The sequence below is a fragment of the Triturus cristatus genome, chromosome 1_2 (assembly GCF_964204655.1).
Source record: "Triturus cristatus chromosome 1_2, aTriCri1.1, whole genome shotgun sequence".
Taxonomy (NCBI): Eukaryota; Metazoa; Chordata; class Amphibia; order Caudata; family Salamandridae; genus Triturus; species Triturus cristatus.
The window spans coordinates 430,193,566-430,211,526 of NC_140580.1; the positions used below are offsets into that span (position 1 = coordinate 430,193,566).

At 43.9% G+C, this 17,961-nt stretch overlaps 1 protein-coding gene across 1 annotated transcript in view; it reads right to left on the reverse strand.

The window, feature by feature from the left end:
- The window catches only part of DNTTIP2 (deoxynucleotidyltransferase terminal interacting protein 2), a 94,071-nt gene extending 78,248 nt beyond the window's left edge, over positions 1-15,823 (reverse strand). The window contains exon 1 of the mRNA XM_085605795.1: positions 15,629-15,823. Coding sequence (XP_085461921.1) covers positions 15,629-15,694 — 66 coding nt within the window. The 5' untranslated portion in view covers positions 15,695-15,823. The remainder of the gene's footprint in view (positions 1-15,628) is intronic.
- Positions 15,824-17,961: the final 2,138 nt, after the last annotated feature.

Sequence of the window (17,961 nt, forward strand, 5' to 3'; positions counted from 1 at the left end):
TGGCACCACCACAACAGGTGAACTAGACCTGGAACAGTACAGTCCGAGCTGAAATACTGCCACATCACATGCACCGGGGATGAAATTCAAGAACAGTAATCTTTCCAAAACCCTGCAGACAAGTTTATTTTGTTTTCCGCAGACAGTGAATTAAGGTGACACAACACAGTCTACCTGCTTAGAGAATTCCAATCTGGGAGCGGGACATAATTTCACTAGGTCTAAATAGATAATACACTGTCTATCAAATACCACTGTAATCCACCTTCCCATGGCGACAACAGCACGTGCCCACCAATGCAACAACCACCAACGTGAGTGCTGAACTCACACTAGCGATGGACACCTAGACGCACTCGTATTGGTGATGCTGTTTGTAGTATGTCCTCAAACTAGCTGGTTTAACAAGCAGGGGCATTTAAAAACACTCAGCCAAATGCACAGCATTACTGGTCTTCTTCCCTTAAACTAATGTAATTATCAGTTGTGCGAATAAACTCCAAAAAGCTGGCAACAGCCCAAGTCTTCCAGGGACTATGCTATACCCAAGTGTGGAAGAAAACTGATTTCTTTGGAATCAGAAGAGGAGGTCAGACCTCGTCACTAACTTAAAATTTGTCGAACCAGGAGATCACGGTTCAAACAACAGCTTCCCCACTCGACCCAAGCCCATGATGCTGTCCAAGTAGTCACTGAGTCATTACCCTTATCTGCCAAAAATGAGCTACTGTAAGTAGGTAAATCACAAAAATGCGGTGGCACTTTAAAAAAATATGAACATTAACATCTACACATTTTCTATGAATCTTTTATCAAAACATTGTAGTAAATAAGCCATCTGAAAACCATTTATTATGACTGGACCACAAACAATACTACAATAAGTAAAGGCCCTCAAAAATTAGGAAGGACCTTCATCAGTAACTCCATCTCCAGTGCAATACCAAATCTCAAAAAAATAATTTATATTCTGGAAAACACGGTGTTAAAACTGCAAATGTTTCAATAACTACATCCTCAGTATGACTTACAAACTCGTCATAACACTGACATTTAGGCCATTAATTTTAAAATACTTTAAGTCATTTATTTAAGGAGCACGTGATTTTACACTTCGCTTCTGAAATCAATTGCCTCGTTAATTTGCGAAATCGTCGAATTTAGGGGGGCTACAGCAGGTTATTTTGCGGTCAATTCAGAATTGCTGAAGATACGCCGATATAAGTCCCAACAAATATATATTAAAGTCAAGTTGCAGAATGCCCTCATTAAAATGTTCGAAATGTAAAGAGGTGAAAATCATGCACTACGTTTAGTCATTGCCTCTTCGCAAGAGCTCTCCACTTCTTCTCGACCCTAGCACTGTTACTCCAAAAATCACAGGTGTGAGAGGAAGTGACATCACACAAACTGTCCCGCAAGGTTATTAAGGGGAGGGACATCAGAAACTAAGACCATCATGACAAGCCATTAAACGTTTTTTTAATTTTTTTTTTTTTTTTTTAATTGAGGTTGCAAGCTATTCAAACCAGCTACTAATCTCCTCTTGAAAATTGAAGGTGTAACAGTAATTTTAATTTAACATATTCATTCATCCTTAATGTTAATGCTGCATTACAAGACCTGAAGCGGTTTGTAATTGTATTAATTTATAATAAAAGAAATAGAAAAAAAGATTACATTAACATAAGCTAAAGTAATACTTACTCTAAACATCAAAATACGGATTTAATCGAATGGTTGTAAGCAGCAACAAGAAGGTAGAGACTGCTACTTGCTAATGAGAAGGGAGAAGAAGGACTTGAGGACAGACCTGGGCGGGCTCAGCCGCCTCGTCTCTTTTCTCAGGCCTTCGGTCTGGCTGGCATGCTGAACTTGGCACAGCACATTGCTTTCTGCCCATGGTGACTGAGGCGCCACAGATGACGATGAAATCAGACAAGCTTCTGCATGGAAGCAACTTAAATACAACGAAACACATGACCCCAAAGACTGCGTGAAATGCGAGAACTTACAAGGTTTGTGGGTTCGAATGTATGCATTTATTAAGAACATAATTTGCGCGCACTTGTTTTGTTGAAAATAACATTCTGTCAAGCAATGAAAAAGCTAGATAAGTGCTGGGACATAGTTTGAAAAAAGGTTCTGTATAAGGTATACATCACAGAAAACTATGGTGTACTTCTGCATAACACTATTGCGAGTAGAACAAGCCGTGCGGCCGCGAAAGTGAAAGTAATCGCGGTAAAGCGCACCGCGTGCGGCCGCGCACATGCACTGTAGCTCTAGGCTGGCCTGGTAGCACTTTTTGGAGCCCTCTCAATGAGTCTCGCCAGACCAGCGCATGCACTGGGTCAGGCGAGACCTAAAAGGGATATAGATGGCTGCTGCACGGTCTTCCTCGGTCCTTCCCTCTCTCTACCCCCTGGTATCCCTCTCCTAGCTGTGTATTGTCCTTTTTCAACTTTCCTCTTTCCACCTCCCAGTCTCCCTCGGGCCCAATGTAATAGCGCACATTGGTCGACTTGACCTCACCGGGCCCACTCGGGTTTTTCTTTTTGAGTTTCTGCATCTCTTTCCCCACACCGGACTGATGTCGGTTTGCTAGTAGCCACAGACAGATCTGTATCGAGTTGACCAACCCCCATTTCTTCATTCTTGGCAAAACCGGTGCTCACAAGTAGGTTTTTATACCCATTCCGGCTCATGCTGCCCACCCGCACCGTACAATCTCGTTTTCTCACATTGACATCCCCCCCCCCCCTTTTCCTACGATATTTCAAACAGCTACCTACCCTTGCCGCAGCCTTCGTTGGTTTCGCCAGAAGCTCATCCCGATATATTCATTCCAATTGATCTATCCTGCCATCATCGGTATCGTGGCTCCTACTTCTCAGACAAGCCCTCCTGTTTGCCCACTGCTGCAGCAACTTTCGACTCAGCCTCCGTTATATGCACCGGAGGCTCACCACGATTAATTATCCTGCCTAAGACTGCCATCATCGTTTCTGTGGATCCTTACCACTCGGACGAGAGGCTCGCTCAATCCCCCTGCCTAACTTGTCTGCCAATTCCTTTGGTGAGTCATCCCTCTCACCGGGGTCCTTTACTCCCAGGAAGTTTCCTAAGTTGACTGCTCTATGGTACTCGAGGCTCGCTCAATTCCCCTGCCTAACTTGTCTGCCACTTCCTTTGGTGAGTCATCCCTCTCACCGGGGTCCTTTACTCCCAGGAAGTTTCCTAAGTTGACTGCTCTATGGTACTCGCTAATTTTCAGCCAACCAGCTATATCTGTTCTTTCCTTTTTCCCTCCCCAGGTATCGCTCTCCCATCCATTCCCTTGTGACCCTGGAACTTGACCCTGCTGGATCGCCGTCTCTTGCTGTAATATTGGTAATTTGATTATGTTGTGTCTGCTTTCCCTTTTCTTTAACCTCCTACGCCCCTACCCACCCTTTTACAATTGTTCTTTCTTTCTCGACTCCTCTCTTTTTTATGCAGCACTTCTGCAAACGTGTTACCTGGTCCTGAAGATGACCTGAAGTTAATACAGGTTGAAATGCAGTCGACCAATCAGTGCTACTATTGGGGTTACTATCATTGTTCAAATAAACCAATTGTAGCCATAATTGTGTGCTAATAAATGGTAAACAGCAGAAGTCCCTTGTATATATTGACAATCGTTTTCTCCCGCAAATTTTTTTTGCTGTATATATTTTTTTCACTTGTGCCTTTCACTTCATTTCCTTACGAACACCTACATGCACAAGTCTATACAGGTTACATAACACATTCAATGTAACTGAGTTATATTGTTCTTCTTTATACTTGTTATTGCCGCTCAATATAGACTAAATTTTGCATTGAATTGCCATAACTATTAAGGTCCCCATGTTTGTTTCTTTTTTGCAAATTTTATGTGCTTGCCTTCTAGAAAGAAATTTGTCCACGAGTAATACCCGTTAAGACATTTTTGTTTGCTAAACAGACCATTACATAATGGTATAATCCTTTGCAAAATACCGGCTCTGGTACAATGAAGGTAATCTCTGCAAAGAATATGGTCCACACTGGTGGTACTTCGTGGCAACATGCTAGTCCTGGAACAATAGTGGAAATCCTGGGCAAAATAATGGCCCTGACACAATGATGGTGATACCTGGCAAGATGCTGCTGTCACACACTGGTAGCAAACCCCAGCAACATCCTTGCTGTGGGAAACAGCCATCACATCGCATGCGTTACAATCCATGCGATTACAACACAGACGTTACAATGACTGAGTTGTTACATCGCAGTACCATTACAACGCAAGTAGTTTCAAAAACTTGCTCTATGGGGCGCTCTAAACCAAGGAATAGTATAATTTACTATTCCAACACCTTCCCTACTGTTGCGCACACTGGAGTTGGAATAGTGAATCATACTAGTCCTAGGTCCAGCGCGCCCCCTAGAGCAAGTAGTTATAACGACTTGCGTTACAATGGTACTGCGATGTAACAATGCGACCGCTGTAACAACGGCGTTGTAACGGCATGCGTCGTAAACTCATGCGATGTAAATGACTATATTCCTCGCTGTATAACAATGGTGGTAATCCCTGGCATATTGTTGACAGCCATGGTATGATAGTGTCAAGGTGCAAAAGTTACTAATTTTGAATACATTAGACTTGATACAGGCTCAGAGAACAGAACAACCAGTGCAAGTGAACATATGTAACGGGTATGTTAATCTACATGCTTAGTTAACCACCCCCAAAACCATTTGATAAATGTCTGCCATTGCGCTTATTTACAGAAAAGGGTTGAAAAAGTGGAAGCCTATTGAATTTGTATACGTCTGTTTTTTTAATTTTGTTAATAGTTAACATCATGTTTAACAAGCAATCGCACAGCCATTGTCTTGCCTTTTGGACCAATTGACCTTGCCAATTCTCTTTGTGTTGTTGTGGAGCTTTGGCCAAAATAATAATAATAAAAATAAAAAAAAGGAGGGAAAAGGGCACAATCACACAGCCAATGCCTGCATCATTTCATAGGTGTGTGAATGTAAGACGCATGCATCACCATGCAAGCATACGCATGCACAATTATGTGCTATTTTGTTGTTGTTTTTAAATGAAGCCTAGAAGGACCGTAAAGAAATTAATGGCTAATGAGCAACTAGCTGCAGGGCCCTCAAAATGCCAGAGGTGGCAATGATGGAGCATGTTGGGGAAGCAATTCAGAGTGAGCAAGATAACTACAGAGGAGCTTCACAATGTGCCTGGGGAGATCTAAAACAAATTAAAATTAAAAAATTTCAAAAAACGTGTGGGGAAAGCAATGGACAAGCTTGAGGGAGACAGGATGAAGGAGCAACAGGAAGAATGAAGGGTAGATGTTTGGAGGAGGATAGCAACACACATGGGGAGAACTATAAAAAAACATGAGGTTACATGAGTACGGAAAGGAAAAGAAAAAAGCTATTCGCTAGATGCAAGCAGCGGAAGGATAAAGTCATCCAATCCAAAAGGTTGGTAAATAGATTATGCTCCAGGGGAGGTATAAACACAAGAAATGGAGAAACCAATGTAAGCTGGACAAGAGAAACCATCAAATATCATTGGCAAAGCAAATCGGTCTACCTTTGCAAGAGCTATTGGCATTGTTAGTAGTTTATTTATAGAGAACAATGAGAGAACCAGGGAGGCGTAGGGTGCGTCCGTATTCCCTGTATATATATATATATATATATATATATATATATCTATATCTATCAGTTTTATCAAAGTGGGACGAACCCAAAGGTGTTGGTACGATAACTGTGAGACAGTGCTTGGGAACCCACTTGGTAAGTTAAAAGACCCCTCACACACCAACCTAGTTGGTGTCATGCTTCATCATTGGGGTCCCAACCGGGTGGCCGAATGCCCCCCGGTTGTGCTACGACGCCTGACTACAGCGGAGCTGGTGTGGTGCAAGGGTGTGATGTAGTGAAAGTTTTAAAAATATCTCCGAGAATCCTTGCCGTGGGAAATTTATTGTTGGCGGCTCAGGATATGTTAAAAATAAAATTATGTGGTGCAACTACGAAATAAATTAGTTTCTAATAGTTGTATGTGTTGTAGGTCTACATGTTTCAGCCCTCATCGAGGTGTCAGGGGCTTTCGTCAGGACCAGTGAGTGGCAAAGTGAAGGGTGCCACGTGAAGGGTGAAAAAAATTAAAAAGGTTTGTTACCTACACACTCGCTAAGGTTTGTGGACCAGGTGTCTGCGAATTTGCGGACACCGCAGCGAAAAAAGACCTGTGGGAGGAAGAAGACAGCACAGAAACATGTATAACAGTGACATATTGTGCTGAGTATCGCAGCAACTATAAAATGCAATCTTACGTGCTGTGAGGAAACAAACACTTTCGGACGGTCGTACCTGTGGCAACACACACACTGTGCTTGTGTGGCATGCTGCTAGAAGGGGTTTGTCGAGGGCAAATCCCTAGCAAATGCTAAGAGGACGCAGGTCCCCCTATAGACTCTATAGACAAAGTGGTGATAAGCAAGACAAAACAAGCAATAAAACAGATAAGGGTGCAAATTATGCACGTAGGGTGCCTGGTGGGTGAATGCAGCAGGCATATAGGTGGTGGTACAGTGAGGCCTCTGACTAAAATGGTCGGGTAGGTACCCAGTGAACGCTAGCAGGTTTGACTTGCTGAGCGGCAGTGCGCGTTGCTTAATTGGTGCTGGGTATGAGGAAGGGGTGGTGTACCCCTGTGCAACGCGCTAGGGAGGGGGGGGGGGGGGGTGGAGTAAGAAAAAGTAATTACACTATGGCTGAGTGAAATCGCTGCTCAGGATGCGGGAGGAGTACGCTCCTCGAGTCACAGGTTCTGTGAGGAGAAAGGTAATGGCATGAGAAGCGGGCCGTGGAAAGCAAATGTGATCCACCGAGGAAGAGCGCGCGTCACCTTACTTGATCGTGGAGCTGCACCCGCCTGGCACCTACTGAGGTCTCCCGGGTCCCGGATGGTGAGGGATCCAAGGTGGAGGGAGAATAAATAGTAATGGGCTCCATGGGGTACGTGCTGACTGGCCGGAGGTCGCGGGCTGGAAAGTGGAGCCTGCGCAAATGCCGAGCCGGAGTGTTGGCTACACGCGCATGCGTGGGAGGAAGCGAGTGTACCGCGCATGCGTTAAGGTGGGGGGGCGGCTAGTCATGCGCGCGTGCGCAATAGAGACATTGTGCAGCGCTGGAGTGGCGGCGGGCCAATGGGAGGTGAAACCGCGCCGAGCATGTGGGCACATAGATGTCAGGTTGGCAGTGAGCAATAATGGCTATATTTATGCCGATGAGCAAGTGCCCGCGAGCGCGCCAAGGTGACAGGAGGCAAAATAGAGAAAAAGGGGAAGGGGGGGGAGCTGGTGGTACTGGCAGGCATGTGGAGGACTGGATAACCGGAAAGGGATCAATGCTTGGTGACTATAGTTTGGGCCAAGCCAGTAAATGAATCAGCGAGGTTAGGATCTCCTGAGACTGTTCCAGGGGATATTGTCGTTTAAGCCAATGACGTGGCTAGACAGACGGTATATCCATCTTTGTTCTTGTTCCAAGAGGCGACTCTGGATGTTGGGTAGGTTGTGGTCTAAGAACAACCCATCTCATATCATTGGTCGTGTGGCCTTTTTCTAGGAAATGGTTGGTCATTTTCATGGTGTTTTTCTTGCAGCGTATTGTGCTGCGGTGCTCACAGATCCTGGTTTTTATTTTGCGAGTGGTCATGCCAATGTAGATGAGGTTGCATGGGCAAGTTATCCGGTACACAACATTTTCTGTGTTGCAGTTCGTGTGCTTGCGTAGTTCCCATGTTTTACCAGGTTCCAGATTAAGGTATTTGGTCGTCTCGGTGATGTGGCAGACACTGCAGTTGCCGCACGGGAAATGCCCTTTGATATTGGGAAGGCCCCAGGCGTTTAGAACTGTGTTGGCGGTTCTGGGAAGGGGAGACGGTCGAGTAGATACTATGGTGTCCTTAATGGTTCTGGCTCTTTTGTTTGACAAGAGGGGAGGTTCCCAATTGAGATTGCCTGTGTTCAGGATTCTCCAGTTCTTTCTAATAATTTGGGCAACCTTGTTGGTCACCGTATTGTAGGTGGTCACGCATGTAAGTGGCGGACTTGTAGGTTCTTTGATGTAGTTTTCTAGTAAGCCATCGCGATTTTGGTTTGAGGAATGCGTGGAAAATTGTTATTGAGGAGATGTTTGGTCTCAAAATTGAATACGTACAAACCCGCTATGCTGGGGGCGAAGACGCTCCCCATCGAAGTGCCGTACTTCTGGAGATAGAGCTTCCCTTCGTATTCAAAGTAGTTTTCTTTGAGCGCAAGAGTTGCACATTTTAGTACAAAGGAAGGGGGGGTGCGGTATTGCCAGTCGGAGTGATTGAGAGCCTCTTCTAGTACTCTGAGGGTATCATCTTGTGGGAGGCTCGTGTACAAGCTCTCTACATCAAGTGATACCAAAAAGGAAGTAAAACTCGCATACAAACTATAGTGGACGATGCGGAACACACTGGCCAGATATCTAAGAATGAGGCCAAATTCCTCACAACCACACAATGCAAAATACCATATTTCTATACTATTCCTAAAATCCACAAGAACAAAACCCCTCCCCCTGGACGTCCCATCGTCTCAGGCATCGGGTCCCTATTGGAACCCTTGTCACGCTTCTGTGACCATTTCTTACAACCATTGGTCCAGTCCACCAGCACATACCTAAAAGATACCCAAGACCTTCACTACGACCCCAATACTTCCTTTTTGGTATCACTTGATGTAGAGAGCTTGTACACGAGCCTCCCACAAGATGATACCCTCAGAGTACTAGAAGAGGCTCTCAATGACTCCGACTGGCAATACCGCACCCCTCCTTCCTTTGTACTAAAATGTGCAACTCTTGCGCTCAAAGAAAACTACTTTGAATACGAAGGGAAGCTCTATCTCCATTGAGCCCATAACTATTTATTCTCCCTCCACCTTGGATCCCTCACCATCTGGGACCCGGGAGACCTCAGTAGGTGCAGCTCCACGATCAAGTAAGGTGACGCGCGCTCTTCCTCGGTGGATCACATTTGCTTTCCACGGCCCGCATCTCATGCCATTACCTTTCTCCTCACAGAACCTGTGACTCGAGGAGCGTACTCCTCCCGCATCCTGAACAGCGATTTCACTCAGCCATAGTGTAATTACTTTTTCTTACTCCCCCCCCCCCCTCCCTATCGCGTCGCACAGGGGTACACCACCCCTTATCTGTTTTATTGCTTGATTGTATTGCTTGTTTTGTCTTGCTTATCACCACTTTGTCTATAGAGTCTATAGGGGGACCTGCGTCCTCTTAGCATTTGCTAGTGATTTGCCCTCGACAAAGCCCTTCTAGCAGCATGCCACACAAGCACAGTGTGTGTGTTGCGACAGGTACGACCGTCCGAAAGTGTTCGTTTCCTCACAGCACGTAAGATTGCATTTCATAGTTGCTGCGATACTCAGCACAATATGTCACTGTTATACATGTTTCTGTGCTGTCTTCTTCCTCCCACAGGTCTTTTTCCGCTGCGGTGTCCGCACATTCGCAGACACCTGGTCCACACACCTTAGCGAGTGTGTAGGTAATAAACCTTTTTAATGTTTTCACCCTTCACGTGGCACCCTTCACTTTGCCACTCACTGCACTCACTGGTCCTGACGAAAGCCCCTGACACCTCGATGAGGGCTGAAACATGCAGACCTACAACACATACAACTATTAGAAACTAATTTATTTCGTAGTTGCACCACATAATTTTATTTTTAACATATCCTGAGCCGCCAACAATAAATTTCCCACGGCAAGGATTCTCGGAGATATTTTTAAAACTTTCACTACATCACACCCTTGCACCACACCAGGCGTTGTAGCACAACCGGGGGGCATTAGGCCACCCGGTTGGGACCCCAATGATGAAGCATGACACCAACTAGGTTGGTGTGTGAGGGGTCTTTTAACTTACCTAGTGGGTTCCCAAGCACTGTCTGACAGTGATCGTACCAACACCTTTGGGTTCGTCCAACTTTGATAAAACGAGTAGTTTATTTAGCCATGTTGTACAGCAGTGATTTTATAGTTATATGCTGTATTATACTTGAAAGTAGGCATTTTAATACCAAGCTGACCTGTAGTACAAGAAAAACTGCCTTTAGGTTGTTGTGGTAGCCATATCATAGTTCTTTCATTCTTATTTGAAGGAACGTAACTTGGACTGATATTATCTTTTATGATGTGACCTCTTAAATAACTAATTGTTTGTCTTTAAAGCAGGCTCCAAATCGGAACACCGGCTAGAAGTTTCCAATGTCTGTTCCGTATTCATCATATCTGATGGCTAGATGAGTTATATGTGGTAATGAAAGCTAGACAACCATTTTGCCGTTTGTTAGTCAACAGGGCATCTATCAAAATTATTCACTCTTCTTTGTGTATTATTAAGGTGCTTGATGTAGTCTCTATGTGCCATCCTATGTGTCATACGTTTGAGGTTACATGTACACTCACTCTCTTCAGTACAGTTCCCATTGGATCACTTAGTTTCTTTTGAGTGGGACACTTTGTTGTGCACACTATCTATATACTAGTTTTTGTCACTTTGCAGGATTTGAGCTGTGCTATTTGCAGTAGAAGCAGAGGTACTGTGTCCAAATAAGATGCAATTCATTGTGCTGGCCAGGTTTGCTTATATGGTATACATACCTTTCTTTTCAAGGAATTGTTATGCTACAGGCATATATATACATTGTGAGATCATGTGATTACCATGGACTCCATGTTGCTTTAATTCACTGTTTCATCTTGCGTCTGTCTGGCCGGGTCTTCCTGAACGAAGGCAGGCCTGTGTTACTTGCAAACAAACAGAAATGTTTATATTTTTCACTTCACAGAGCAGGAGAGAGAAGCTGCTAGGACAGTGGGGGCTGCGCAGCCCAAGGATGAAAAAGAAAAGAACTCTGCCGCGACTATCATCTGTGCCTGGCCAGCTCTGGTGAGTGACCTCTCCACAGAGAGTGCAGCCAGCACCTACAGTGCAGATGAAGGGAGGGGAAGCTTCTATAAGACTGTGTTAGTAAAGAGTATAGAGATGGAGACCTCTTGGCGTTTTGAAAAGAATTATTTTCAGGGGTGGACGCACCACGTGAAAACCGGTCCCGGTTGAGAGCTCTTGTCAAGACTGTCTGCGGGTTCTTCCAGCCATGCTGATAGGATGATGAAAGAAACAGCTGTTGAAGTATTCCATATTCTAATGACTTATTCTTGCATGCATACAGTTATCTTTCTATACATTTGTTCTTGTGTATATGCATTTACTATATGCGTTCATTTTACATATGCATTCCTACTATTTGGGAAGTTGCCTCAATAAATATTTATTTTTACTTCGCAAATGAGTGTGGAGCTTTATCTACATTGTTGCTTGGTATGGTAAAGTGTGCAGTCTTATTTTGAAGAGTGTTCACGTAGTATCCGGGTGCTTTGAAGCCCTGCTTATGTGTTCTGACGAGAAAGCAAGACAGGAATTCACTATGGGCTCTCAACATGCCTCTAAATTTTATGGTAGCCAAATTACTTGATTTGTCAACTACTAGGTGCGTTTAGTTCTATACTCTTTTAGGTTTTTCTATTGGAGGATGGTTTCCTTAGCCTAAAGAGTAAATTGAATCCTTTGGGTTTTCTATGTTTTTTATCCACAGACGATATGCTTGAAAAGATTACAGAAATATTTTTGTTATTTCCGAGTTATGGGATTTAACTTATCTAATTGATCTGTCCAGTTATTAACCCCTTCAGCGCTGCGCGGATTTCCGCGCGGTGCTGAAGGTTCTGAGCGCGGGTGGGGCCATGACGGAACGGTTCCGTCATAAGCACAGCCCAACCGACGTGCATGACGGAACCGTTCCGTCATAAGCGTCGAAGGGGTTAAGCTGTAATATTTATAATTGCATGTTGTTTTTGTTTGAAATGCTTAAAATATAACAAAATGTTTCTATCTGTGCTTCATTTGTTTCTTATAATTACATCGTTGACAATATTTAAGATGCTTATGTGCACTGCAATGCTTTAGGCTGAGATGTTCTCACATGCACCAGTATCAGTACTGATGTTATTTGTGCACTGTCTGTTGGGTGTGGTTTTAAACTCCTTGCGTGTAATGTCACTTTCTTGTGCACCTATTATTATTTTGCAGCTTGTGTCCGTGCTGTTTTGCTTAAGTTTTTGTTTTATATTTCTTTTAACAGCCTTGAAGTCCCTATGTTTTTTGGGACGAAACACGGCTGTGTCCTTGTCCCTTTTTTAAGTGGAAGCAAAGAAATAAAGAATGAGCACTCCAATAGATGTGTTTTGTGATGTTTGCTGTCAAGGATTGAAATTCCTTAAACGGTTTCTCGACTCTACTTGGGATATGAGACCCTATGTTAAGGTCCTTCTAATTGTACACTTGCATTTGTGGGCTTCTCCCTATTGTTATGGAATATACATTATGAGATACAGCTTCAGGTTTACTAAAATTGACATATGAATGTCATTTATACTAGAGAACAGCAGTATCTAAACGCTGCAAATCGCAGCGGTTACATAATGATTGTTAAGTTAACGTTGCCAGACCAGCATTAATGTCATCAACATAATGCAGAAAGAACACTTAAAAAAAAAAAGTGATTACAATTCTTTTTCTTTGTAGCTAGTCTTGAAGTTCAGATAATGTCTTTGTTAAGGTCAGACTCAGTGAGTGCATCACAAGTCATGCAAAATTATTAAGTCAGCATACAACTTTATATTTTCACACATGAAGCATAGCAGTCACACCTGGCACTTAAAGATTTACTGGGGCAGAGGACTTACTTCTATCATACACATGCAGTAACAGCAAAGCAAAGTTTAAAATAAAATAAAGAAAAGTGGGGTGGTTTTGAGTGGGGTGTAAAGGAGAAGGTTTGGAGGGGGAAAAGCAGCTTCTGAGGTATAGAGTAATGCGGGGTAGTAGGATACAATGGTGTGGGGGCAGGGAAGAAGAATATGGAGGGCATGGGCGTAGATCAGTAAATGTGCGCTAGCACACTCTGCGAGGATGACAGGCAATGTCAGGATGCATTTTTTATAGTTTTATAAAGCGCAAACTCTACCTGAAGGTATTGAAAGGGTTTACGTGAACACCAGTTACATAACACATTCACAATCATTTTTTTTTTTTTTTTAGGCATGGGGGAGATCAAGCAACTTACCAAGAATCACAAGATTTTGAGCCAACGGTAAGGCTCGAACCTGGTTCCCCAGATCCATAGTCAGCAGCTCTTGCTGTCAAGGTAAGGGTACTGAATGCTCCTGTACATCACAGCAGCTTCTGTCAGTGCTATTTGATGTCGAAAAGCATCCCTAATTCTAAGCGCCTCACCCGAAGTTGTAGGACAGTTTTAAATTCTTATACCAGTTCTAAGGATAATTACATTCAAGTCTAAGGAAAGACTTTCTGACATCTTGGTTAAGTAGAATGGAAGTGTAATGAAGAACGCAAGTGACAGTAAATTTCTGGAGGAGGGGCGGGTTCAACGCACGCAAGAAGTTGTCGTTTTTACGGCAAGCCAAGCTATTGGTGCTGTAATTGCAGCTCAGTTAGGAAGAAATATTTAATGAATATCGAAGTGAAGAGGTTCTGCAGAGCATGGGCTAACCCTCCGCTGACACAGAACTTTACACAAACTATAGCGCCCAACTTGTTTGGATCAATCTAAGAACCCTCCGGTCGACCGAAGGAGAAAACAATCCTTTTGCTTTAGAAAAAGGATTCTTATCTCCTTTAGGTTGACCAACTTGTGAAAAGTTGTAAAATAATTGGTTATTATAATACAGAAACTTGTGTCTTAGATTTGCCGTCACTGGCACATCGTGTCTTTGCATTCTGTTTTATTATAACAGCAAACATTTAGGGGCATTTGCTCAAGATGCATGGCTGAAAATGACGCTCTCTTTTACTGTTCATGGCGTGGTAACAGTGGAAGGATACCAATAAAGCGATTCTGTACTTCATCTAAGCTCTACTTAACAGAGTAGCGCAGAAAGAGAACAAAGTTAAAGTGACGAGCTGAGCAATGAGTAGCAACCAAATAAGAGCTTCTATAAAGCCAACCAACGGTAAATATTTGGAGGGCTAAAAGCCCCTTTTTATAATAGATCGTCCCAAGTGAAGGCGCGCATGCACGTACCATGGGCTTGACCTAAAAAGCACGCAAATAAAAAAAATAATAAAAAAAAACCAACCAATGTATTTGGCCAAACCGCACTGCAAGTTTTTGATATAGTTTACAATAGGCTTTTGCCTAGCGAAAAGCTAAAAGCTGCCAGTGGGCTAGACCTAAAACCCACTGGGAAAGCCAAATGGCAGGATCTGGCTTTGCCAGTGCCTGTTTCTGAAGCTTCTTCGGTCTCTAAAATAATAGTGTCCCACGTGCTTCCTGATGGCGTGCTACAGAAACGCTAGTGTTCTGAAATGGGCTATCAGATGCTGGAAAGGTGACAATGAAGCACGCAGTTAAATTGCCAAGTTCTCAGGCACTGGAAGTACTTCTCGGTGTCTATTTCATTTCTAGTGTTGGCGATTAAATTTGGGAACACCACTCTTGTTACTTTTATAAACAACACATTTACAGCCTTCCATGGCTGATCTGGTCAAAAAACAAACAAAAACTGTTATTTATTATACACAATTGCGGGTTCTACGCGAGGACTGAAAACACAAAATAATCAGTATATGATCTCAATATTTGTAGTAATTACACAAAATAAATAACACAGTAAAACGTGGTGCATGATTCAGTTGAAAGACGAACCTCCTGAAAGCGGTAGCTAAATTTTAACTGTTTGCAACAGACAGTGTTCGGAAAGAAAGTATTTAGTGTTGAGTTCTAAAAATCTGGAGTTCTTAAAAGCGCAGAATGACGACTATATAGGCAACTGGAAACAGATAAAAAAAATCTGCAACTTATCAGCAGGATATCTGAATGATGTTAAGGCAACCACGATGAGTGAGTGGGAAGCATTCTGTCTACTATCGCTGGGGTTGTTCAGGGGGTGAGGGTGCAAAGACTGCATTCGCACGTACAGTCCATTTATAAGTAAATGGTACTGTTCAGTTATAATTTAACGCATAGTTGCAAAGGGAACCTATGACGTGCGAGTCTGAAACACAGCCAAAACAAACACGCACATTTCATTTGAGAAAAGGTAAACGTGGGCTTAAAAACTAAGCTAACTGTTTATAGGTGCCAAGAAAGTAACGAATTGGCTGTAAAAGGTCCCACACACTGTGTGACTCCTCTGGACCTTGTGAATCTCACAGTCTGCCAGTAGGCACATTACGATCTACAACCCCTCACCCACTTTAGGCACACCATGTGTGTAACGATTAGAAAACTTTCAAAAGCGAATGATCCACGTATAAATAACTATCCCGAGTAACCCGTTCAACGTGCCAAACGTTTGGTATCATCATCCACAACTCGCCCCTCCAACTGAGCAGCTAAAAATGGTAAACACGTGCCCACAGGGCTCAGTCAGGTTTTACCTGGGCAGCCGAGTCTTCCGATTCTGCCGATGGCTCGATCACAGTACCTCGCCTGGTGGCCACCATGTTTTACATTCGGCTCCTCCCACTAATGACGTTCACTGTAAACGTGCGCCAGTATCAAGCTTTCTTCCGTGCACGAAATTCACCCCACGCGCATCATCGTTCGCCGTCGACGTACAATCAATCGTCATCACGCTGCAAACACGCACTTGATGTCAGTCACTACCTGCAACAGTCTCTACTCCTATCACTTTACTGCACTGGGTAAACTACTCCCCCTAGTGCCTTAATAGCCACTGGCTGAGCCATGATCCGGGCTTGAAACAGATAGGTTTTGCCTGACCTTAAGATGCCCGCTTCTGTGGACGGTGCCTGTCCCTCCCATATGGACTGTCTGAAGGGTGCTTGCTGTCAGTCTTCGCTTTGTAGTTCAGAGTTGCCGGTGACATTGTTAGACCCTGCAATTTACTAAATCTTTACATTACGGAAGATATTTAAACCCGTTTGTACAAAATGACGGTGTGGGATTCACTGGGTTTGCGTTGGAAAGTTCCCGAAAGCAGCTCAAAGTTACACTATGCGCTACTTTGCGTCAAGAGTTCATTTTTATCACTGATAGGTTTAGGTTTCCAATGGGTTTTATCACAAAGCCCTATCTCCCGTCATTCGCAGACAGTGATTTGCCTTGAAACCTTATGCCTCCGCGAAGCAGGTGGGCGTGATATGGAGAAAAGATTTCATTTCTTTTTATTTTTCCAACTTTGCCTGTTTAGTGAATAGTACAGCACACATACAAAGTGGGAACATTTTTGAATGATAGTTTTTGGACTGGAAGGGCCCAAACAAAACCTGGTACTAAACCTATGCTTTAGAGAGAACATACTTAAACCCTTCCACAACGGTTAAAGTTGTGTGCATTGGAGCATGTCAGCTAAAAGTGCACCAGCGCCGAGTGAGAGAAAAAATGTGCCATTTCTTTGCAGATATGGCAAATTTGTTTTCTCTCCCTTTGACGCAAGGCACTGCGGCCTCATTGGTTGATACACTGTGGTAGAAATGGGGGTCTCTAGTTGGCAATGGCTGACCACTGTCCAAGTAGGGATCCTTCTTCCTAAATTAGAGTAAGCAGACTACACCCTTTGATAACCCCTGCTCAACCCTGTGGTAACGTAGCACGAGCATCTAGGCTTATCTCAGAGGCAGTGTCTGAAGCATTTATGACCATACACAGTAACACAGTGAAAAACACTACAAAGGGACACCACTCAAGTAGTATCAAATAAGTATCTTTATATATAGACTTAACACAAGACCAATAACAGTAAAAATCCACAATACTAGGAAAATAGGGTTACTCTTAAAATGCTGCAAAAATAGTTCAAAGTGTGCAAAGAGGAGTTCAGTTCAAGGCAGTGGTCACTGCGACCCTTTTACTCACAAGATTCCTGGATTCTGTAGCAAAGCAACAAAAATGTCGCTAAGGAGTTGTAGCGATGATTTTCCTCAAGCTAACCAGCGATGCGTTGAATCCTTGCCGTAAGGGAGGATGATGCGCTGATTTGTGTGCAGGACAAAGCGACAAACTTCTGCACGCTAAGCCGGCAATGCGATAAAATCCTTGCCGCGAAGGGAGAATGATGCGCCGAGCCTGTTGCGTGTGCGATCTTGTAGCGATGAAAGAAAATGGCGCTCCACGAGGGAGCGACGATCCTGATGGGATGCGATGAAAATGGCAAACGCTCGGCGTCCGCTCTGCGATGTCGTGAAGCGATGAACTCGATGCGATGATCTTTGGTTAGTGAGCGCTTTCAGGCCGCAAACATGCAATGCGATAATCTTCGGGTTGGCGAGCATTTGGCAGCCCGCAAACAGGTGATGCGATGATCTCCGGTAGCGAGCACTCGGCGGCAGCAGCGCTACGATTTTCCTTACGCTCTTCAGCTGCGGCGGCTCGCTAACGGGCGTTAGCGACGATTTTCAGCACTCTCTTCTCCACAGTAGAACTAGAGGTCCTGGAACTCACAGGAGCCTCACCTGCAGATAGAAATCCTCGATGGGAGGAAACAGGAGGATGGTGGTGGAGTCTGATGTGCCTGAGACTCCAGCAGGAGGCTAGCTCTCTTCTAGCCCTTGGATGATTGCTTTAGCAAGTTGAAATAAAAGTTCTCTTCAAAGTCCTTTTCCTCTTCTTCCAAGTCCAGTAGTAACCACTGCAGGCCAATCCAAGAAACAGCACACAATCACAAGGACAATCACCTCCTGCAGATTGCTTCAGTTACACGGACAGAGGTTCTTGTTGTTGTCCAGGAGCAATACCAATTGTAGGGGTT